This window comes from Cryptomeria japonica, chromosome 3 (genome assembly GCF_030272615.1).
Source record: "Cryptomeria japonica chromosome 3, Sugi_1.0, whole genome shotgun sequence".
Taxonomy (NCBI): Eukaryota; Viridiplantae; Streptophyta; class Pinopsida; order Cupressales; family Cupressaceae; genus Cryptomeria; species Cryptomeria japonica.
Genome location: NC_081407.1, coordinates 947502155 through 947527756, shown reverse-complemented (window position 1 = coordinate 947527756; position 25602 = coordinate 947502155). Strand labels below are relative to the sequence as shown.

At 36.8% G+C, this 25602-nt stretch overlaps 1 protein-coding gene across 3 annotated transcripts in view; it reads right to left on the bottom strand.

Annotated features, from left to right (window-relative positions):
* Nucleotides 1-25602, bottom strand: part of LOC131038950 (serine/threonine-protein kinase ATM) — a 417584-nt gene that overhangs the window by 174348 nt on the left and 217634 nt on the right. For all 3 annotated transcript variants that reach the window (XR_009104579.2, XM_057971562.2, XM_057971563.2), the window contains exon 46: nucleotides 6524-6670. Coding sequence is in view for 2 of the 3 variants with exons in the window: in XM_057971562.2 (XP_057827545.2) it covers nucleotides 6524-6670 (147 nt within the window). In the remaining variant the exon portion in view is untranslated. The remainder of the gene's footprint in view (nucleotides 1-6523; nucleotides 6671-25602) is intronic.

Below are 25602 nucleotides of genomic sequence, written 5' to 3'. Positions count from 1 at the left end.
TTTTATGTTTTAAATGAATGAAAAGGGGCATGATTGGTACAATGAAGATAATTTCGAAGGCTAGCAAAACACAAGTAAGCTCATAGTTGCAAAATCACTCCTGTCCCTCTCCAAGGGACCAGAGCGAAATCTTCAAAATGCCTAAGTGCCTAACATTTGGAAATGCTATTTCTTGTTGCCAGGACTCAAGATGAAGTGGGGAGTGATGTTCTACGTCTAGAAAGTAATTCGAGGTTGATATGATCAAGAGTTTGTGCAATGAACCAAAAGTCGCTCCTATCCCTCACCAAGGGACCAGGGCGAAAATGCCTTAAGGCAAGCTCCTTCCAAAGATCACATGAATTGAACTTAAAGTTCCAGATAAAATGCCATTTTGAACATCAAGGATGAGGTTTTGAACGAAAAAAATGAAGGATGGAGGACAAGAATGCAAGAGCGCTCCTGTCCCTCTCCAAGGGACCAGAGCGGAGTTATCAAAATTCATTATTTTTGTCTTATTTTAGCAAATCGCACTAGATGCCAAGTTCGCCAAAAAACTTCGAAATATTTTTTAAAATTCTAATTAAATTGGCATTTAATGAAAATCGCATAACATTTAATAATTAATTTTGAGCCTTGGAAAATCGTTTTTTTAATTAATTCAGGCATTTCGAAATTAATTATTATTAATTTAAAATTTAAAAGAAGAGCGCTTGAGGTATCATTTTTTATTGCTTAATTAAGTCGGCCTTCTCCTTTTATTAATCTTTGTTTATTTTTTCCACCAAGTCGGCCTATGGAGAGATGTAGAAGGTAAGCGCTCTATATATTTGGGGTGTGTTTTTCATTATTCAAATCATTCACTCATTGTTTCAAGTGCGATGTGGAGAAGCAAGGAAGGAGGTGCGAAATCTAGCTTGTATGGAGCGAATTTCTACCAAGTGTGGAGACTAAGGAAGGCGAAATTCATCTTGAAGGCTATTGGAGAGGCGTATTTCTTGCTAGATTGGAGGATAAATTCCAGATGTTTTGAAGGTGTTGAAAGCTAGTGGAAGATGGAGTTCTTTTCCAAGCTAAAGGGGGCGCATTTTGCTAAAGGGAGTCTTGATCTACATTTTGCCTAGCGAATTCTCCTATTTTTGCATCATTTTTTTTAGAATTAATTCCCAAGTGGAGGTATGGCGTAATCACCTTGGCACCATTTTTTGAAGATTTAAATTTTGCTTTGAAAATCCTAAATTAGGAAATGATAACTCAAGATTTATCATGAAGTTTCCTAATTAAAATCTTGAATCTTCCTTTTAAAGTTTAATTTTTAGATTTCAAGATATATTATTAATTGTGAAATGTTGTGTAGGTATCAAGATGGCGACTCCAAGCCCAGAGGATCTACAAGCCGGAAGACTCTCCTCAAGGAAAATCAAGCAAGGACAAGGACGACCTTCTTCGATCCAGCCTAGCATTGACAAGGACGGCCTTCTTTGGACTAACATCATCAAGGGCGACTTCTCCAATCCAGTGTTCCAAGGTGAGGTACATCAATCATCCTGCACATCAAGGACACAAGAAGTTAGAACAAGGGTTCGTTGAAGAAGCAAATAGTTCCAGATGAATTAATTAAAGCTAGCTTCTCAACAACATCAAGTTGAATATTTACCAAGTTACAAGTGTCAGACGAGGTGGCATCCTAGTCATCACTTCTCCAGTCAATGTGGTCCACCTCAGCATTTCTAGATTCAATGTACCTAACTCATGGAAGGTGGCACAAACTCCGATGTACCTACCCTAGCTACCCATTGGTGGAATTTTCTAGAGAGGACATGTGTCCAAGCAATACAATTTTATCATTGGTCAAGCATTAAATGTTATGTAATGGTTGTAACAAACCCTAATTAGGGTTTTCATTGTTGAATCTTGGCCATTGATCTCGAATTGATCTAAGCCATTGAATTGTATTGAGGGCACTATATAAGCCCTAGCATTTCATTTTGTAAAGGCAATAGTTAGAATAGTTAGGAATAGTTGGAAGCAGTTAGAAGACAGATAGAGAGTAGTTAGAAGGTGATTAGCTAGTTGATAGAATAGCAATTAGAGTAGAGTAGAGAGAGAAGGCAAAGATTGTTGCCAAGATGTTGTTGTAAAAGACTTGTAACTTCATTGAAGAAATGGTGAAATTTATGGGTCGATTCAACAATTTGCATGGTCTTTATACTTCTCATATTTGATTTCATGTTATTAGATGAGTGGAAGAAATGTGCTTGATTGATGGTGGAATTTGTATATCCATACTACTAGCAGTTTGTTGATTGCAGACTTGTCTTGTGTAGTCAACTGGAATCATTCAGCTTAAGCTTAACTTCAATTGTCGCTTCTTCATTGATATGCATCAATCTGATGGTGTCTATGCCTGCAGTGATGATTTGAACATCATAAAGCTTTCCTTCGAAGATCGCACTAACCTTGTGGAGATGTTCCTGTGATGTCAAAACAAAACTTAGTTAGAATTTCATCAAAGATCATTCATTGTTCTTACATTCTTAGTGTTAGGATTAGATCCTTTCCTCGCCCTCATCTTTTTTCCTTTTTTCAAGTCAAAGCTAGTAAGATCCTGTGCTCCAGCAATATTCAAAGCAGATCAGAAGTTCAGGCATCAAGTGTAAGTCCCCTTGTGATTCCAGCAAATCACATCATACCACAGAGAGCTTATCCACACGTAGAGACCCTACATACAAGAACCTTGAAGTCATCCTGATTGATCCTTTTTCGCGACATCTTCAGCAATCAGAGGCTTTACTCAAGAGAGGATAAGGTACCTTTAGGTATTTTATTCTGTGTTTGATAGTGTACAAAATACACGTCAACAATTTCCCAGTTTGAGAATCAAATGCAGACCAACTTGTCGCAAACGTAAGGCCCCTTGTGCTCCCAACATAACACATCAACCATTTAGTTATCTCACAATCAAGAATTGATATTTGGAACCTTGAGGTCGTCCCCATTGATCAATTAAAAACAGCATCAGGGATTTCCTTATTTCAAGAGAGGATAGGATACTCAACGAGAACATTCTCTTCTGCATTGGCCGGATAGAGTTGTACCAATACGATTTTAGCCACGTCAACACAGCTGTGTATTTCTGAGAATGCATACACTTTGTAGCACTCCGAGTGTTCTCCTATTTTCAATCTTGCTGGCAGGCTCCAACTTGTCCAAATATGGCACGTATCCTCATTATTTGCCTTTAGCTCTACAATGTGCTCTTTATTGGCAGCGATCTAGGATTGTCGTTTTGACATAGAGTTGTATCTTCACTTCTTGGCCTTGATCACGATCATGTCTTCAATTTGCACCTCAAGTTGCCACCTTAGCTTTTCTCAACGACGTCAATCTGCAAACAATTGATTTCGACTTGAATCAATCACTTTGAAGAATTAAATAAATCTGACAAATAAGTGTCCAAAGATGCTTAGCAACTTTTAAATGTCCTTTATCGAAGAAAACTCGGCTTTTCAAGGAAAATTGTGCGAATTTTGACTTTAAATGTCTCCTTGTAATGTCACATTTATATCTTTTAGCCTATGGCCTGGAAGAAACTCGGCCATTTTGAAGGAGATATGCGATTTTATTTAACTGCCTCCTTTGTTTGCAAAACTCAGGTCTTAAGGTGAAATTGTGAACTTTTGAGTAACTCGGCCTTTGAAGGCACTTTGAAAACTTGGCTTCTTTGGGGCAAATGCAAACAAACTTTCCTTCTAATGTGTTTGCTTTGTTTGGGCGATCAACAAGGGTGAATGCAAACTCGGGATTTTCAGGAGAAATGCGAACTACGTCTAGCGCTCCAAACTCAAGCCTTGGAGAAAAATTGAAAGACTTGCCTTCATTATAAAGTTGCAGGGTTAGCCTTTATGCCGAAACTCGGCTTTTCAAGTGAGTCACAAGAATTTTCTTTTTAAAGTGCCCACGTCAAACTCGGGCTTTTGGGAGGAACGAAAAGACTTCACTCGGCACCAATCTTGCGAATTGGTCTAAAACACCGAACTTCTTTCTATGCGATTTAGTTTTTTACTTAATTCATCGCTTGTGTTAAGGTAAAAGTCGAGCTTTCAAGGGAAATGTGAGCTCTTTTTTATTTCTCGCAAAACCAATCAAAATGCCGAACTTCCCTTTACACGCCCCTTTTGCTAAGAAGAGACTCGGCATTTTTTTAAAAAAAATGTGCGATCTTTCTTTATTCTTGCAAAACGTATAAATTGCCAAGTTTTGCCTTTCGCCTCTTTGTTAAGAGAATTCAGGCTTTTGGGAGGAAATGTGTGATTTTTTAAGTGACTCCCTCTTTGCAAAACTTGGCTCTTTCAAGGAAAATGCACGATTTTCTTGATATCTTGCTAAAAAAAATTTTAAAATGCCAAACTTTGCAAATATCCAATGGGATGGAAGCTATGACACTTTGACAGGATTTGAAGGCAATACAAAAGGTTCAGATTTCCCTTAGGGCCCTCTCTCATACTTGGGGTTTTGCGGGCGATTTGAAGGCGGATTGTCCAGAGTCGGGATATTTCCCGGGTTTAAAAGGCTAGAATTTCATTTTCGCTTTGAACCACAAAAGCCTCTCATCTCTCTTTCTCTCTTTCAACCGGGCAAGCAAAAATGGGGGTCCCTATCAAAAGGACGGGGGTGTGGTGCAAAACGCGCAACACCATCCTTGGTAGACAAAAAGATAAACATATGTTCAAACTCAGTGGAAATGGGGTTTGATTTCATAAATTGGTAATTTTTTGAATGCTCAACTCCTTATACAGGCTTTTAAGAGAATTTAATATTATTTTCTTTTTCTCCTTTTTCACTCCAAATATTTTTGAAAAGTGTCTAGAAAGTCAGACCACAGTCCTAACGACAGTTCAAAACTTTTTAATAATAAAATTTAAATTGTCTTTTATGGAATATAACATAAAGTTAATTTTAGGACAACTTAAATTATTAATTTATTTCCCTTTCATTAGCCCAATAGCCTACACAGAAATAAAATAATAGGCTAAAGAATCTCCCCATGTCCGACACTTGGAAAGGGGACATGAAAAACTTTAAACTGCAACCACCATCCTCCAGACCTTACCCATTTCAATCTTGGAACACAAACAACCATGAACAATCTACAAAAATGTATGTCTGAAAAACTTGGACCAAAAAGCAACACTTTGCCACTTGACTATAAAACATTACTACAAATTTAGATTTGAGACAAAATTAATCAGTAAACTGACCACGGAAAATGTATAACCTAGTGATACAATCGAGTTTCAGATTGGGTGCAACATATATATATATATATATATATATATATATATATGGTATACCTATGCACACACACATGCACCTATATAAATAAGGAAGTTGGGACTTCAATTTGGAGAAAAAAAAATAATAATTTAGAGGAAAAGAATAAGTAAAATATTCAAAGGTTGGACTAGACTAATTTGGCCATGTAAAAAAACTAGATCCAACAAGATATGGGCCAGGTCTGGCAGGATTTAGTAATTATGCTTCCATGACGTAATTCACTTTTAGAGTATGATTTTTTCTGTTTTTGTATCACAATGTTGAAAATCAAAATACAATGTTTGCAAGGGCACTTGAAAAGATTGTTGTGTTTAGGGCAGAACACCTTTCTTATTCGTTACAATTTTACATGAATTTTCATTGTATGTCACCTGTAATGGCAGGATTTAGTAATTATGCTTCCATGACGTAATTCACTTTTAGAGTATGATTTTTTCTGTTTTTGTATCACAATGTTGAAACTCAAAATACAATGTTTGCAAGGGCACTTGAAAAGATTGTTGTGTTTAGGGCAGAACACCTTTCTTATTCGTTACAATTTTACATGAATTTTCATTGTATGTCACCTGTAATGGCAGGATTTAGTAATTATGCTTCCATGACGTAATTCACTTTTAGAGTATGATTTTTTCTGTTTTTGTATCACAATGTTGAAACTCAAAATACAATGTTTGCAAGGGCACTTGAAAAGATTGTTGTGTTTAGGGCAGAACACCTTTCTTATTCGTTACAATTTTACATGAATTTTCATTGTATGTCACCTGTAATAGTATAATAGTTAGTATGGCTGCCATTTTTAACCACCAATAAAAGAGTAGAACCAAAACATTCGGCAATGAAAACGTCCACAAGTTTCAATATTTTCTCCAATAGCTGCTGTGGTTTTAGCCTTCATGTAAGAAATATTTTGGTGATAAGATCTTATGAACATAATGTTGGTGCATACAATGCATATTTTTGTTGTTACTTGTGGCAAATGAAACAATGTCTCTAGTCTAGAGTTGAAATAAGTGCAAACTAATAAATCTCCAGAAAAGAATCCATAAAACCTAAAGCATTTGTATCAATATTACTTGTGTTACTATGGTATAAACATAAAACATTGACAAGATTCATTTTATGCATACTCGATACGCAAATATTTCTAATATCATGAAAAGTCTAGAGATAAAAAAAAACATTATATGGCTAATGTCAATGTTTCTACCTTTGATGTATCTCTCCTTTTTGTAGATTCTGATGTTGACGTTGCCCTCTCCAAAACATAGCGAAGGCGAAACTCATTCATTGCATCCAAAACCACTTGGATTGATCTTAAATTTTCATTTGACTCGGTAAAAATATTTTCTTTGACCTACAAAATATTTTTATAAAATGTTGAATGATGACAATTTAGATAAGCTACTTAAGAACCACAATTACTTGAGAGTCAAAAGAAACCTAGATAGTCATATGAAATGGTAGTCACAATGCAGTCATAAGTATTTAACATTACTACACAAAAGCAATTTTACTTAAATATTACATGAATTTCAGCTACATTGTCAAGAAAATAAAAATGCATCCCCTTAAGAGTCATTTTAATTTTAAACTCATCACTGATATAATTTGAAGCAAAGATGAAAAAATCGTCAAAAAATAGCCAGAATCGCGATTTCTCGGGAGTTTTTTTGCAGACGATTTAATCTTTCAAAAAATCGCGAAAGATTTTTTGGTTAAAATCATGATGTTTAAACAGAAAAATCGGGATAAAATCGCACGCAAATGAAACAAAAATTGTGAAACATAAGGCGATTTCATGTTTTATTTACTGCGAACCTAAAAAGTGAGTTCGTATTTTTTTTTTTTAAAGCATGAAAACTGGCAATGTTCGTATTTATTTATTAATGTCTTGTAGACAGAGTTTGCAGAAAAAATTATGAAACCCTTCCACCGCCAAAACTTTTTTAAAAGAACTAAAACAAAACCAATCTCTCGACAATGCTTAAAAGAAAATGGATCCGTAAAATATCGGGTTTTAGGGCTCCTGAAATACTTGGTTCAGATGGGCATGCCCACAATATATAGGCTAAGTAAATAAAAATCTTGTGAATTACTGATGTCTTCTTAGTGATGTATTGCTTAAAGCAGATGGAATGTTGTATCTTCAATCAACACCTTCCTACCCAAACCAACAACTTTTCAAAGTAAACCAAAGTCGTGAAAATATATGTTTTTGTTTGTCCTTTTATTTAAATTTATTTTTTAAGTTGAATTTATTTAAGATTTTAATTATATAATAATTTTTTATGTTAATATTGAGTTTATTTTTGAATAATATTAATATTGTTCGTAATATATATTAATTATTTTTTGTTTGTTAATATGTTTTTTAGTTTATATTTAATATTTAATTTTATTAAGATTTTAATTATATTTACATTTAATTTTATAATATTTTTTATTGGTTAATAGAATTTATCTTTGAATTAATGTTAATATTGTTTGTAATATATTAATTATTTTTATTTTTTATGAAATTACAAATAATAATTAATATTTAGTGTGTATGTGTGTTTTTTAAGAATATTTTAAGCAATTATATATTTTCAAATGTTCGATAAATTTGCCGATTTTTTCTCGATTTTTTGTCGAGTCCCGATTTTTTATAAATTTTGGGCCAAAAGATTTATTGCCGAGTAAGAGTTTTTCATCTTTGATTTGAAGGACTCAAAAAACCATTCCACAAGAAACCTAATATTTGAGGATGATGGTTTCAGTTCTAAACTGTGATATAAATAAAATTATAAAACAAGAACTGAAAATAGTAGGGAATATAATTTGAACCCATTTGAAGAATATATAACAAGGCAATTTGATAAGAGTTTAAAAATCGTTAAAAATGACAAATACATGAAAAACAGTACAAAAAGAAATGTTAACGCTAATAAATAATGACATATATTTGCATTTGTCTGTGTCTTTATGCTGGGGTTCACACCACTCATAATGAACAAATATAATTAATTTCTAACGTCAGTCACTTGTGGAATCATAATACTCTATTACGTAAGTGTTGGAGAGTATAGATAATATTTGGGAGGTTATGTGTGAAGCCATAATGACATACATTTGGTCTTATCTGCTTTTCTTTCGTGTAATCCTTTAATATAATCCTCGTCTTCCACCATTTAAATTTAGAGATATCAGACAAACCTCCATATCTTTGATTTGATTATTAACTGTCACTAATGAGAAAATAGTATCAATATAAATTCATAGTAATTAAATCCATAATTCATTTTCTAGCATCTGACTGATTTTGGGACAAGAACTTGCCTAGGGGATGTGCATCTTCTGATTCTTGTCGCTGAAAGAGTTTCTAAGGATGGCAAAGACAAGGCTGCAATAAAAACTGAAAACAAACAGATAGGACTTTATATCTCATCCTTTGTAGCTCACACCTGCTTCTGTAGGATTTGTACCTTAGATTTTGGACTCCACAAATCAATAAAGGTAACTTTATCAGCTACTTGCACATTTAGAAGTCTTGAAGGATGGATTGACATAGTCTATCAATATGGGTCAAATGTCTAGACAAATTATATGTTTTTGACCAAAGGCTCGTGAGAAGAGAAATTACAAATATAGAACAAAATATGGATTATGTTTTCTACCTACAAGAGCTCTGTTGAAAAACTTAAACCTGCCATGACTCTTGACCCTTGACATTACTTGAGATGGGTATTTTGGCTAATGTTAGGCCAGACCAAACATTTATTTGGTCATAGTCTAAGTCACCGCATTCAGTGAATTTCTGCCTTCAGGTTCGAAATTTGCCGGACTTCAAAAAGGTTTATGAAATTCGCAGAAATTTGGATCATATTTGTACGGAGAAAAAATTATGACGTGTTTTCAGAAAAAAAAATTTAAGTCTCATGTTTTGTTTTTTATCCTGATTGAAGCTCTTTGTACCCGCTATTCCTCTGCCGCGAGCCCCTGACTAGCCACCGTTATTCCCGTACCCAGCTTGCGGTAATACTGATTCTTCAAGAGAAGTTCTCTTTGTGCATATGACATTGTACTCTTTTCAATTTACATCACTATTGTTATCCTCTGTCTAAGAGGTCTTCATGTTGTTGGCATTTGAAGTATTCAAGATCGGTGAAGGTTGTTTACCGCTACAACTGGTAAATTAAATACAGGAAATAATAATGTACATGACAATGCATACTAGATACGGTAGTAAAATATATCTTTATTCGCGCACATTCAATTATTAGAGAGAAGAGACCAAAGATGGTCGGCCAAGGATTACAATAGATCCGACAATACCATGCCCCTTCCTTGGCAGTGCACGACACATCTAAAGGACCCAACGGTTGCCGAGAGGTACACAACTGTCAACCAACCGACACATAACTACCTGAGACTGACAACCCACTCAATACAATTAATTAATATGTTGTCGGATAACAAATATTATCAAACATAACAACAGACAATTTATGCCAACAACAAAGGTATCTGTCCGGGAATAGCAACTTGCATCATTTGACCATGAACGGTAATGATAGCGACCTTATGAAGATCAACCACTAAACTTTAAGATAATGAACATTCTTTATTGGCCACTATGCTAGTCAAAGTTGTTGGAGATTGTTGCTGCTAGGATATGTTGTTGTCATTGATGTCAACATATCCATGTGACTTATTGTTTCGATGGTTGCAGATTGGGATCATGGTTTGATGTATGGAGTATTTCATGTATCATTATATCTTTCTGTATTGGTTTCAGTGATCCGGGAGATTAATTGATCATATCATATGATCCGGTTTACAGTTTGGTTTTTCTAATCAGTACTTTGAAGAGTTTGGTATTTCCTTCGGTATATTCTAGTGTGATCATATGTTGAGTTGAGTTTTTGGGAGATTGTTTGGGATGTTCTTGTGTATCTTAATTTCAGATGGTTCGAGATTTGGTGCTCCGCAAGTTATCTTTCCTCGTGGCAGTTGTTGTTGTTTGAGTGTTCTTGAGTTTCAGATGTTGATCGATGAAGATTCGATAAGTGGTGTTGGTACAGCTGTTACAGATGATTCTAACGTGCTTGTTGGTGTTTCCTAATTGTGTCCTATTTGTTTTGGTGGTCCGCATTGATCCTTGTGCGCGTTCTTGGTGATTTTGCTGAACCAGTGATATTCTTCGTGTTATGCGGTATTCTTGGTGGTGTAGCATGTTGCGGTTGATCTTGGCATGATTTCCAATGGTGTTGCGTGTTTGAGCATTTGGTTTAGGTCCATGTTATATCATGTATATCATAGTATTGGTCAGGTGGTCGATCTTTGTATCGTTTGATGTGATTGTGAGTTGAGGGTTTGGCCAACCTTGTAGTCAAGGTTGATGAATTGTATAAATAGGTGATAAAGTCATGTAAATTTTGTATCGGTGTTGTGTCTGCATTATCAGAGAGTGGTAAAGGTGCGAACAAGCAAATACATCCTTCGGCATTGTGATTGAGCAGAGATTGGAGTGTTGTAGATCAAACATATGTGCTTAACCGGAACTGTCATTAGGCATTTGCAGATGCTATTCTTTCAGTTCATTTCATTCCGGATTTTTGTTTGAATATTTTGTAAGTCAGTGAGACTTCCTTGTAAGGTAGTAAACTTTCCCTAAGGGTTGTAGCCTTCCAAGTTATTGTATCTTGAGCAGTGAGCTCTAGGCAGTGAGCCTAAATGTAGGTGCATTCTGTTGAATTTCATTACAACACTAGGATCACAAGAAGATGACCATGCACAGTAATCATAGGGTGTGCTCAATTAACCACGAGCAATGATTCAAACATTGTTGCCCTCCCAACCATAGAGGATATATACAATTATCGTCTCCCCCGAGCCCAAAATTATCTCTCTCTATATATATCAAATATGAACAACAAGATGCGTTTACAATGATCAAGTACAAAGGCTAATGTGAATCGCTTCACTCCTTGAAGCTGTATGCTCAGATCAATTTACAATGCACAACTGTGTATGCAGTCCACACTGCATTAATGTATCCAACCTATGAAGAATGTGTTCGATCAACCAAGAAAGAATACGATCTGCCAAGTAGTGTATTCACTCTCCCAAGGAAAGATTTCACTGATGATAATTTAATTCGATCTGAGATATATGAAAGTCGATCTGCTATGGAAGTCAATTTGTTGTGGATGATGAACGAACTTGCTAATGATAAACACGAACTGCATATAGGAAATCTTCCACAGGATTGGAGTATGTTCCAAAATTCACCAAATGAAAGAGGTAGCGTCATTCTTATACACGCCACGGTGATTGGCTTCTTCAAGGGCAATGTGATCCTTCATCAAGGGGTGGCAGACAATATCAATGAGGATATGTGTCTAGCCATGGGTGACGGGTGTGTGTCTTAACTGATGCTTAGTTAAGGACTTAAAAACAAAACCGCTTCATAATGTATATTACCCGCTTTCTCCAGAGTATACACGGGTTCATGATTGTCTAAGGCCGATAGGCCAATTAGACAATCATGTTTTCTATGTCGACAAAGGGAAGGATCCGACCATAGCTATAACTTCAACACATCCCCCATTGTAATTATTTTCACATACTACTACAGAGTATCATCTTATTGTGGGTAGGTTCCCAACGTGGTTTTTCCCTTAACCAGGTTTTCCACGTCAAAATCTTGGTGTTGTGTGTTGCGCTATCAATTTGCTTATCTTTGTTGTTGTTGCAGTTAATCAGATTTGTATTTGAGGTTAAGTTTGTTAATCTGGTGAAAACTGATTCACACCCCCCCCCCCCTCTATCAGTTTTCCTTCATTGTTGTTGCCAACAAAAGTCCCTGCTTTTTACAATCTAGTACTGATACAATGCATTCCTCTGCTACATTACTCCTTCATTTGTCAAGTTCTCTCTTATCATGGCATTGACCTCCACATTTAGTAAAGGAAAGAAAATATTCCCAACAGTGAGACTAGAATTGTCATCCTTGATTTTAGATAGGACTTCACTTAGCCACTGTTTTTTGCTTCATGGTTCAAGCTATTTTGATCCTCTCTATGCATATGACAACGTACTCTTCATTTTACATCATTACTGTCATCAATATATGACAGAAGTGGCTTTTTCTTACTATCCTTACATGCATTGAGACCCTTTCCAATTGGGTTTTAGAAACCCGATTGCAAGTGACCAAAGTGTGTCTCCTTGTAGTTGGGTCCTAAATACCCGACTACAAGTATTGATCTTGCAAAGGAAAGACGTGGGAATGAGAGTATGTGGAGACAAAAGGCGAATTTTGGGTCTTGGGAGGTGGAATGCAAGTGCAAGGGGATTGCAACGAACTTGGAATGCTGACATGGAAGAACGCAAGTTAGGAAAAAAACTTTGACATGTACACTTGCAATCGAGTCTTGAAGACCCAAATGCAAGTAAGCACGCTTGAATGATTGGCATTAGCTTGCAATCTGAATTTTGAGACCCAAGTGCAAATGAACACAATTGCAAATGCTTGCAATAAGGTCTTAAAATCCCGATTGCAAGTGGAAGAGGTTGGCAAGGCAAGGACAAACTTCCAATCGGGGTTTCAAGACCCAATTGCAAGTAAGCACATCAAAATGCTCATACCATGGTGGCTTGCAATTGGATCTTGAAACCCCGATTGGAAGTGCAACATGTGTTTCATTTTTAATTAGTGTTTATAGATTATAGTTAATTTTTAATAGTTAGAAGAATTAGAAAATGGGGAAGGTGTTTCCTGGACAAATACCTTCACCAATCTTGAAAACTTCAAATGCCAGCAACATGAAGACCTCTTAGACAGAAGATGACAATAGTGATGTAAATTGAAAAGAGTACAATGTCATATAGGTTATAGTTAATTTCTAATAGTTAGAAGAGAAAGAAAAGGGGGAGCCTTACCTTAAAATTAGGAGAGCTTGTAACTCACACGTGTGGCTGAAACTATAATTTTGCATGCCTTCCCAAGTGTAAAAATATTTCAACCAACAGTTTTTGACTCACATGCGTTTCATTTTTAATTAGTGTTTATAGATTATAGATAATTTTTAATAGTTAGAAGAATTAGAAAAGGGGGAGCCTTCCCTTAGAATTAGGCGAGTTTTTAACTCACACGTTGTGGCTGAAACCATAATTTTGCATGCCTTCCCAGGTGTACAAAATTTTCAACCAACAATTTTTGGTGACTTTGCTAGGGATATGATACGCATCCAAAGGCCTCATGCTTTTGGTTGAAGTATACTGATATTCTATTCATTGTAGTTTCTTTTCTTGTAGTTTGTCAAACTTTCACCAAGGACATGTAAAATGGCTGCCCAAGGTCCTTGGGGGAATGCTTTTGGTCCGTTGAATCCAACTCCACCATTACATGCTCTTCCTAATGGTTTGAGGAAGAGCTTTCCCAAGTTCTTTGGAAATGGAAGAGAACATCTAGATGAGCACATTGCTGCTTTTTACATTGCATGCGGTGTGCTTGGTGTGGAACATGAGGATGTTTCAATGAGACTTTTCATTCAAACTCTACAAGGTGTGGCTGCAGATTGGTTCTATCACCTCGTGCCAGAGACCATCACAAATTGGGCTACTCTTAGAACAAAGTTTGAGGAAAGGTTCAAGCCTACAAAAGATGCTCATGCATTGTTAGGACAACTGACTCAAATGAAAAAGGAGCCACATGAACCCATGCAAGAGTTTGTGGCTAAATTCAACAAGTTGTCTAATAGAATTCCAGTTGTTTCTCAACGCACCGCTGAAAATTTGAAATGCTTCTTCATCAGCGCTCAGTTGCTTGAGGTGAGTTTCTTGTTGAGAAGGGCAGTTCCGAGAGACCTTGCAGGCTTGCAATTGCACAAGCCCTAGCAATTGATATTGAAGATGATATTATCCTTGCAGGTAAGATAAAGATAGAGCCAAATAAATCCAGGGAAAATTCTCCTTTGGAATCATTGTCTACCAAGAAAACAAATCCCATGGTGCAGAGGTTGGCTAAAAAGCGACTTGCTCTCAAAAAGCAAATAGATCAAGGTGTATTCTCTTCCCCTTACAAAGACATTCCAAGGGGGCCGTATCCAAATTCTACTCCTAGTTATGTAGCTAGGAATCAGAACAAGCTTCTTTCACCACTAGAAAAGCTTGTACTTGAGGCACCACCAACAAATGTAGCAGTGGGGAACTTTGAATCTGAACAAAGTGATCTTGCTAATCTCTTCCAAGAGGAGGAAGCAAACATAGTTGTCGACTCTCAAGTTTGATCAACACGTTATCAAGGGGCTATTGAGCAAGATATCATGGAAGCTAAACAACGAGAGGTTGAAGGCCACTTTTTCAAAGGTGCTGGTGAAGGAGAACAATTATGTCTTGATATGTGAAAAGATGGACATGCATGAAGATAACAAAGAACTTGATGAAGACCTTTTCACAAGCATAATAGAGGAGTTTTGCTCAAGTCTTGGTGACAATTCAAATTTTCCCAAATCTGAAGTTTGTGAACAGCATGATGAAACAATCTATGCAGCCATGTTTTCACTTGAATCACATGAGGAAACTCATTTCACTTAGCATGAGGTTATGGTTGAGGAAGCAGTTGATAAAGGTGGAATCAACAAGAAGAGTTTTGTTTTCATCCTTTCAAGGGGATGTCCTATAAGACATCTAGCTTGGTTGGAAGACGACAAGATGTCAAAAGTCACACTTGCTCCTAAGCATGAAGATACAATGGAAGAAGGGATAAAGTATTCATCTATGGTTGAGCAAGGGTAGTCCAAAATCATTGATCCACTTTGGAGCAGCAGTATGTGTGATTTATTTGAGGAGGCAAGTGAAGTTGTTCATCTTTTTCAAGGAGCAGTGCATCAAGCTTTGGTACAATTGTTCGTGTTTCAAATGGTTGTGACTGCTTATGATCATGCAAGGCATTGCAAGCTATTGAGGAATGGTAGCTACTTTGGTGAGCCCATGAATTTTTTCATTTAGGAGGGTTTTCATGGCCAATTAGTTTAGGTTAGGTTAGTTTCCTTTTTCAATAAGTGCGGTTGCACAAGGCTGCGTCTTGTTTTTAGTCATATCATCCTCCTTGTCTATGTCTTTGTTGCTTGATTCTGTAACCCAATGGATGATAAAGGCACTTAGAAATCTAGATTCTTCTCCCTTTAATTGTTCCAATGATCGAAGTAAGTCCCTAGTCAGAGCTACTAGTTGTCTCATTTTTTTGAATTTTCAAAAATAGACAACCCCTACAAATTTTTACTTTGTAGTTTTCTTCTCTAAGGCATATTTTATGAGGTTTACACCTCATATTTGTTAATGTCAAATAATCAGTGGGTATGTTTGTCATTATTGTCCAAGTTTTGGTTGGCTTTTGTTTTCATTTTACTTCCTTTTTGTGCAATTACGGGTTTTGAGTCAAACATTGCAAGTAGGAACTTTTTGCTGTCATTGCAAAAGAATGAACCTTACTTATAATCGGGTTTTAGAAACCCGATTACTAGTCAACACATTGTTATAAAGTTTCGCTTTACTTTTAATTGGGTTTCAAGGACCTGATTACAAGTATGTTTTATAAAAGCAAAATGAAAGGCATGTTGCACTTGCAATTGGGGTTTCAAGACCCGATTGCAAGCCACCATTGTATGAGCATTTCAATGTGCTTACTTGCAATCGGGTCTTGAAACCCCGATTGCAAGTTTGTCCATGCCTTGCTAACCTCTTCCACTTGCAATCGGAATTTTAAGACCCGATTGCAAACATTTTATCCCATCACCCTTGCAATCATGTTCACTTGCAATCGAGTCTCAAAATCCCAATTTAAAGCTAATGCCAATCATTCAGGCTTGCTTAGTTGCATTTGGGTCTTCAAGACCCGATTGCAAGTGTACGTGTCAAAGTTTTTTCCTAAATTACGTTCTTCCATTTCCGCATTCCAAGTTCACTGCAATCCACTTGCACTTGCATTCTGCCTCCCACGATCTGAAATTTGCCTTTTGTCTAGACATACTCTCATTCCCACATCTTTCCTTTGCAAGATCAATACTTGCAGTCGGGTATTTAGGACCCAACTACAAGGAGACACACTTTGGTCACTTGCAATCGAGTTTCTAAAACCCAATTGCAAGGGGTCTCTATCATAGAAATGAGACTCGAACTCGACAAGGCTGACCTAACTCGGGACTTCGCAAAAAAATCGGCAAGACTCGGCAAAAACTTGGCAAGACACGGCAAAAAACCAGTTTCTAGTGAGTCTCGCCTAAAGCAAGTCCCTAGAGAGTCTCTAATCCTTGAGACTCGGCTAGCGTCACTTGGCTTGGAACTCGCCAAGACTCGAGTCCTGAAACTCTGGTGGCGAGTCCTGAAACTCTGGTGGCGAGTCCTGAAACTCTGGTCTCAATGCATGTAAGGACAGTAAGCAAAAGCCATTGTTGTCACATATTGATGACAGTAATGATGTAAAATGAAAAGAGTACGCTGTCATATGCACAGAGAGGATCAAAATAGCATGAACCATGAAACAAAAAATAGTGGCTAAGTCAAGTCCTATCTAAAATCAAGGAAGACAGTTCTAGTCTCACCATTGGGAATATTTTCTTTCCTTTACTAAATGTGGAGGTCAATGTTGTCGGGAATAATCATTATGTCATGTTGTCGTATTATGTTATGTTGTTGTCAGTAATTATCATTTACGGCAATCAGATAGTCATCCCGAAGGGCAGTTGGACGCGACAGTTGGTCGCACCCCTTTGGGTATTATATATTGCATACCTTCCCTTCGTAGTGGCATCATCATAGTCGTATCTGGGTGTGATGTTATAAGCACTTGATGTACATGGACTGTTGAATTAATACAGAAACTGGTTCTTTAATATATTTCCATTATGTTCAGTGCATTTACTTTCTGCATTTAATCGTTTACCCGTATGTGGCAAACATTTGGCGCCGTTGCCTGGACATACTTGGGAAAGGAAGGAGCGGATGGTGTACAGACACGATGGGCCTGTACGGCCGAACAACATCCACCGTGCGACCTTCCCAGCAACCGTACGGGAGACCAATCACTGTACGACACCAAGCCTTCGGGTGACCCCAGTCGCCGTATGACTCAACCACCGTATGGGTTCACTCCACCGTACGACAGACCACTCCACCATCCAAATAACCTCTGTACAGGCTCGGGACGCCTGAAGGAGCACGACGACGGCGACAATAGTTTAAAAGAGCGTGAAAGGAAAAATACCATAGTGCGGCAAGGATAAACGGTGGTGATGGCACGTGAAACAAAAAAAAAAACGATGACTGAATCGAAAAATCATTCGATGGAGTCTGGAGCCAGGACACTGGAAAATTAGAGTGGAGAAGAAGGTTTTTGGCCTCTTAAAATATCACAAAAATGATGTGTGCCATGGACTTCCATGTGGTTCTGCCCCCGAACCCTGCTGGGGGCACTGCCCCCAGTTTATTTTTGAGCTACAATACACTTTTTGAGTTGGGCGAAGGCATTAGAGAAGTCACGGTAAGTGTTAGGGTTGTTCTGTATTGTGAGAAAGAAGCCTGAAGCTAAGCATTGGCGGGGAAGCCATAAGCCGTAGAGGGAGACGGATTTGGAGGTTGTGAACAAACAGAGTTTGAAGGAAGGCATTGCACGAACGCGAAGTTGTACGGCACCAGGGAGTTATTCAGTTCAGTTATCAGCCTTTGGGGAGTGTGATGGAGGATTTGAGGCATCTCCTAGCCTTTGTGCCAGAAGGTTGTGGCCACTTCTAGGCATGAATGGTATGCTCCACTTCCAGGCATGAATGGTACGCTTTGAGGAACTCGGAGAATGTCTCGGCTGGACGTGAGGTTGCCCTGGTGGATGCACAGAGGGCTCGGGAGGAGCTGTTCACCAAGTTGGAGGCAGTTTTAGTGTGAGACTTAGCTCAGCGTACCCAAGAGTTGGATGTCGAGAGGGCAATGCGGGTGGCTATCGAGGACAAATTGGCTAGAGAGACGGTATCATTTGAGTAGCAGTTAGGTGGAGGCTGAAACTGAACAGCGTGTTCTACAGACAAGTTTCGTTTAGGCACACGAGGACTGTGATGTCAATAAAAAACACAAAGATGGTAGCAGAAAAGGGTTTTCAGGCGAGGACGCAGCAGGTGTATAAGTTCCGGGCTCGACTGGCGTCAGCAGTTCCCACAGTTCTATACCTTGATTTTGTTTAATGTATGAACATCATCTCTATTTTGTATTAAGTCGTCCGGAGACGACTTCTTTTCTTGGGGGGGATGATGTTGTCGAGAATAATCATTATGTCATGTTGTTGTATTATGTTATGTTGTCGTCAGTAATTATGAGTTACGGCAATCAGTTAGTCGTCCCGAAGGGCAGTTGGACGCGACGGTTGGTCGCACCCCTTCGGGTATTATATATTGCATACCTTCCCTTCGTAGTGGCATCATCATAGTCGTATCTGGGTGTGATGTTATAAGCACTTGATGTACATGGACTGTTGAATTAATACAAAAACTGGTTCTTTAATATATTTCCATTATGTTCTGTGCATTTACTTTCTGCATTTAATCGTTTACCAGTATGTGGCAGACAGTCAATGCCATGGTAAGAGACAACTTCGCAAATGAAAGAGTAATGCAGTAGAGGAATGCATTGTTACAATGCATTGTAGCAGCACTAGGTGGTAAAAAGCAGTGACTTTCCCTATCACAGTGACCAATAAAAAATGTTCATTATCTTCAAGTTTAGTGGTTGATCTTCATAAGGTCGCTATCATTACCATTCATGGTCAATGCAAGTTGTTGTTCCTAGACAAATACCTTCACCGATCTTGAATACTTCACAGTCCTAGTTAGTTGTGGAATAAGTCTTAGTTAGTTGGACTTCTCCCAATTTTTTCTCTTAGTCCCTCTCCTATATATTGGAGGATGCTCTATGAGTCTATGTTATAAGAATCTTTTTGGCAAGCAAGAAAATTTTGCAGAAATTTACAGCGATAAAAACTGTGTGTTTTATACTTGTAAATTTGACTCTCAAGCAATATAAGGAGAAACTTTAAGTTTTCAGACTTTGTGTTGATACTTTGTTCATATATTCATTGTGTTCTTATGTCACAGTGATATATTTTTCTACATTTGTTTGAGATGATAGTAAGGTTGTTGGAAAGAGCTTTAATCTGATTTTCTTGCAGACTTTGTGTTGCAAATATTGAGGGTTAAATTAGCATAGTTGAGTGTCAAGATAGGAAGTGACTACAAGACTTTGTGCTTGGATTTGTTCTTATTCAATAGCAGTCTAGAGGTGCATCATATTGACAGACTTTGAGCTGTTTTATGTTGTATATTGTTCTCATACTAATCATTTTGGAAGGTTGATAGGATAGTAGAAGAGGGAAGACTTTGAGCTTTTGTTTCTACATTCCCGTCCAAGGGAAGCGATGGAAGACTTTGTGCTTTCATGGAAACTCGGCTTCCTTTTGTATAAGCATCTTTGTAATTATTGAAATTTCTTAAGTTTTTTAATTTGTTACTCTAGTTGCAATTTATTTTTTGAAAAAGAGAAAAGAATATCATCTTTTCTATAAAAAAAGAGAAGGATGTTGTCCCACCTTAATTAAATTAGTATTTACAGGTTATAGTTAATTTGTAGTAGGGAAGGGGGAAACTTCCCTTAGAATTAGGAGAGTTTTAAAATCACACGCTATGGCTGAAACCATAATTTGCATGCCTTGCCAGGTGTACAAAATTTTCAACCAACAAGTTGAATGAAAATAATGTGATTAGTCCTTCTAGGTATTGAAGAAAATTGTTCTATTTGATGTGTTGAGCATATATGTCATTGGGTAACTTTATAATAGCAGTTAGTACTACAAATGTTACAATTGTTAGTTTTCCTTATTGGCAGAAGCAAAACATTGCCTCAGAAAAAACAAAAAATAAGTAGCGAGCATATTAGAAACTTGATAGCATGATCCCTGTCTATGATAAATTGTAAGTAATCTGATTTCATCATTTCCAATACATCTTTCAATTTTTCCAAATTTGCAAGAGTGGCTTCTCCTCCAATACCTATTTGCCTCTCCTCAATTTAGACTTTCCAAATAAGGTCTTCAATGAATTTTTGTGTGCTATCAAATCTTGTCAAAACTTTTACCACTTTCTCTTTTATGATCAAAAACTAATCCATCTACTCTTGCAATTGTCTAGGCCATTGATTTATATCAGCAAAGTAACTTGGCTTGCCACACAATGAAATTTTTGAATGATCTTCATTTATAGGAAGTAGGAACTATATCACCTTTAAAATCAGCTACCTCTCTAATTGTTGCATTGCAATTTCCTTGAATAGAAGGCATGACAACACTATAATCTAGCAATGAATCATCAAAAATATTCAAACGTCCAATTCAAACTCAGCACTTTCAAGAACACTCTTGTATTCCCCTTCACTTGTATATGCACCTAAAAATTCACTTTCATAATCATTTTCAATAAAACACCCTCCTATTGTGCATTATTTAATTTCATTTCATATGTACTTTGCATTGCAACATGTTTGTCATATGCAAATTTGATTTTGTTGGGTGCTTATCTTCTTTTGTTGTCATACCTAAAAGACCAACACCAACATTAATTCTTAACCTTTTTATGTAGTCATAAAAGCTCTTTTTGCTTGGATGCTCTATTTCAGATAACTTCAAAACTTCATCAAATGAAACTTGGTCTTTGAACTCATTAGCTAGTTCTTGATACTGATCAAGAATTTTAGTAGCCTCACACTCATAATCACATTTATTCTTTCCCCTTATCAATATTGTTAAGTCCTGATATTTTCCAAATAGGTGCAATAGATCATTCATGGATTCTTGGAATGGCTTCGTCTTTCTATAGCCACTGAACCCTGACCTACAATCTGTTGTAACTATTATGGAGCCACCAAAGTCTAACAAACAAACACTGATACTTTGTCCTGCCATTGAATTCAACAACACATGTTGGCTCCCTGATGGGCTGGCAAAAAACGTGGCTATAATACCACTCTAAGGACCCTGACGGGTATTTTCACATTTGTGCTAACGATTTTTAATTTTCTCTGGAAATTTCAAGAGTGATATGCATATGTTTGACAAATTTTTTATGCAATTTTAATGCCAAAAATAATAATGACAGCAATCATAAACACAAATATGCAATGTAACAATCTTAACATATAATTGCTGCAATTAATTTCCATTCAAATGATTATCAAATAATAGAGATTCTTGTACACAAATTAGAGTTAACAACAAGGTCTAACGTTTTCCAACTAGAGTGACTTGCAGGCCCAAAGAATATCATAGAATTTCCTGGTTACCTGACACTTATACATCTGACCATGCACAAGGTTTGTATGGAGCAGTTGGCTATTACTTAAAGGCTGCTCAAAATTTTATCCTACTTAATACTTACTTTATAATTTATAAGCCTACCTTACAAGCCTATATGATTATATACCTTCATTCAAACAGCTGTGACCAGAGTCCTAACTGTAGGACTCTCGAACAAGTACCTTTTTTCTTAGTGAGCAGACTAAAGAGACCCAATAGCGCCGAAACTCTATCCATATAATGAAGCTGTCTACTTTATGCTTTCTAAACTTCTTCAAAGTATTGAGTGAATAGATAAGAATGCTGTTATGAACTGACAGCTAGCAATCCTAACCCCCACACCCCTATTCTAATCTCCACAGCATCTTTTGAATATTCCAACTCCATAGGAGATTTCCTTTTTGTGGTTCAATAGGATTTCCATATTCAACGAATCAAATGTGTGATGCCCTTTTTGCCTTGTGAGCTGATGATGGAGAGAGACGCAGTCCTCATTTCACTGTCTCACACCTTTTGACTCCCATGTTACCCCTGCAATGATTGCTTGTATTTTCTCTTTTTACTTTACCTCCAGCTAGCTTCCATGTGGCCAAAAGAGATGCAATTTCCTCTTAAAGTGGCAACCTGTCTAGAGCATACAAACTTAAAATATTCCCATAAACTGGGTGGCAGAAACAAACCTTTAAACAGGGACAGATTCCTCCAAATCTACCGATAGCTAGCAAAACCCACACTCACAAGTGCAACAGACATTCAATCAACAGAGGCTTAGTTTAGAACCTTGTCAAATGTCCTTACAAGAATCAACCAATCTGCTTTCCAATTATTCTCAGAAACTCCAAAATGTGGTGATGGAATTAAAGAAATACATATAAGACAATGGCCAACCTAAAAAATAATTAACTTGGAAATTTTGTTATTTGCTTGCAAATTTTCAACAAATTTGTAAAATGGAGACCATGCAAATCTGAAATGATATTTCTTTGCTTTCACAAATCTTCAAACTTCGTTATTCAGCCCCTACAAATAATGAAACTAGAAATCTAACATTGTATCCTTTGAGAACCAACCATGAACCTGAATAAACCATGTCATATTCGCTACGGAAGATCTTTCACTCCCGAAACCAATCTTTGACTTAGGGTTTTCATTGTAAGGTAGTTGCTGAACAAAGCTACTCAACCTCCACAAATGGGATTTCAACAAAATAACCAATAACCAAAATGAATGAAATGAGTCTCCTCAACTTCCTTGTATAACTCACTATGGAACTTTCTAGAAGATGTATCTAAAAACAATGTAAAATAATAAGCCGTTTAGCTCCTTACAAAGTGACTTTATATTATTTAATCTTTTCAACCATAAAATTACTTTATAATTAAACTTTTAATTATGTTTCCACATAACTTCGCAGTTGCAAAAACATTAAAATAATCGAGATAGAATTTCTAACCATGCAAAAATAACCACAAATTTTCAAGATGTCAAACTTAATAAAAAGTGATACTTGCCAAAAATAGTAATCCTCTCCAAGAAGTGTGAAGAGCTCCTAGTGTGATGAAGTTGCATCCCAAAAAATATCTTTGGGCTCATTCTGATCTCTTCAGCTTGTTGTCCTCATTTTTGAATTTTCAAAAATGTGACAATCCTTACAAAGATTTTGCTCAAAATGTATCATTTTTGTCTCCAGTGCACGTTTTACGAGGTGCAAAACTCACATTTGTTAGTGTCAAATCATTAGGGGCTGTCTTTGCCATCATTGTCCAAATTTTGGTGAGTTTTGGTCTTCTTTTTCCTAGCCTTTTGTGCAATTTCGGGTTTCAGAGCAGTAACTGCAGGTTGAAGATTTCTCTTAAGGCACGCTTCCCGAGACAAAAATTTTCGCTTCTAGTTAAACTGGACTGATCTTTGGTCCATCCTTGATCTGCATTTCAAATTTCATCGCGTTTCAAGTTCGTTTGCTATGTCTTTCCCTCAATTTCGAGTTTTTTCTTCCTGACTGCAGGTGGGAAATTTTCCTTTGATTGCAAGTTTTTATTTTCTCTTGTTTTAGTGTTGTAGGGAAATTTTAAAACAATTACAAGTGCACTTATTTAAAACTTGTCACTTGTAACTTACTTTTTATTTCCCCCTTGCTTTCTATGTCTTTTAAGTCATTGTAGGAACTTTTTGGACAAATTACAAGTGAATTTAAAATTATAAGTTTAAAAAGAACTTGTAATTTCTTATAAAAGTTCCTACCTAAGTGATTTTAACTTGTGGTAGGTATTATTTTTCTCTATTACAAGTTTTAATGTTCTTTTTACTTGTAATAGGGTTTTCATTTCCCTATTACAAGTCTTTTTGTTCCTTTATGTTTTGTTGTTTTTAAACTTGTAATGGGGATTTTATTTCCCTATTACAAGTTGTTTTGCTCTTTCTTTTTGTCATTTCTTCCCTAAAACCCGAATTTGCCTCGAGAGTGAAAAAAGTGAAATATTTAAAACTTGTAGAGGGGTTTCTAAAACCCGATTACAACTTCCAAGTGCATTTTGCTACTTGTATTTGCAGCTCAAGAACCCGAAATGCATTTTTGCTCCCAAAAAAAACCCATTTTTCATGGCTTGAATCCGATTTTCATGGAGGAATGCATTGAATGAAGGAGGTGGGACACTTTGTTCCACATTTGCTGGCTTATGGGCCACGTTTCCTTGCTATTTGGGAGACATTTTTACTGATTTGGAGCCACGTTTTTACCCCATTATGTACGTTTTTCAAACACGAGTTGTTGCATTTTGATCCTCCATTGCTAGGCGTTTCTCCTCCTTCATCCCCAACGTGGATTTGCAATATGATTGAAGGTGTTTTTCTACCTCCTTTCATGCCGTTTTTGGTGCAAGAAGTTTGAATCCGAGTTTGTTTTGGCTGCCAAGGGTTTTCAACATGTCTATTTATGGAGCATTTTAGTTCTTCCGAAGCTCATTTGTTTTGGTCTAGGGCATTTGACCAAGCAAAAATTCGGGTTTCTAAGTGATCTTCCCAAATGGATAAGTTCTTTGAATGCAAGTTGTAAATGTGCAAGATTTCCCCCCCTTAGGTAAAAAGAGTTAATCTTGTTTTTACAAAATTTACAAATGTTGAAGAATTGCCATGAGATTCATTCATTTGATTTCGGGTCTTACAAATCTGATTGCAAACAAGAGTTTTTCCCATTTTCCAAGTTTGGCATTACAGGTTGGTATCATTCTTTCCATTTTCCCCTCATGTCAAAACCCGATTGCAATTGTCTTTACTTGCAGTCAGCCTTCCAAAACCCGAAATTGGTCCAAAATGCACTTAAAAACACTTGAAAATGAGTCTCTAGAGTCCAATTACAAGTGCAAACTTGTATTTTCCCATTACACATATGAAGTTACATTTTTGTTCTCCATATTTGCAAGTCAATGCTCTTGTTTTACCACACCTGTAATGCAGTTCTCAAAACCCGAAATTCACTTGTGAGCCCATCTTTGAATCACTTTATCCCTACCCATGTCAGTCTTGTTTGCACACACGACCTACCAAATCAATAAATTAAGGCATGGGCCTTAATTTGCAAACAGATTTCAAGATTGGAGGATGATACAAAGAAGAGATACAACAACAATTCATGGATGCAAATTATAGAATGCTTTCAAGACAGAGATGGTCATGACATGAAAAGAGGAAGGCAGCCCTTTCCCTCTTGAATGAATGGTACTACCCCAAGCAAGAAAATAAGATTGAAGTTCGTTGGCGAAAGACGTAAAGACTATCAAGGGTGCAAGTTCTTGTTCCAATTCAAGATGTCTTCACCATAGATGAAAAACTCGGATTTTGCAATAACTCGGCAAGGCCAAAAAATTTTAAAAACTCGGGACTCGCCAAAACTCGGCAAAAAAATCGGCAAAACTCGG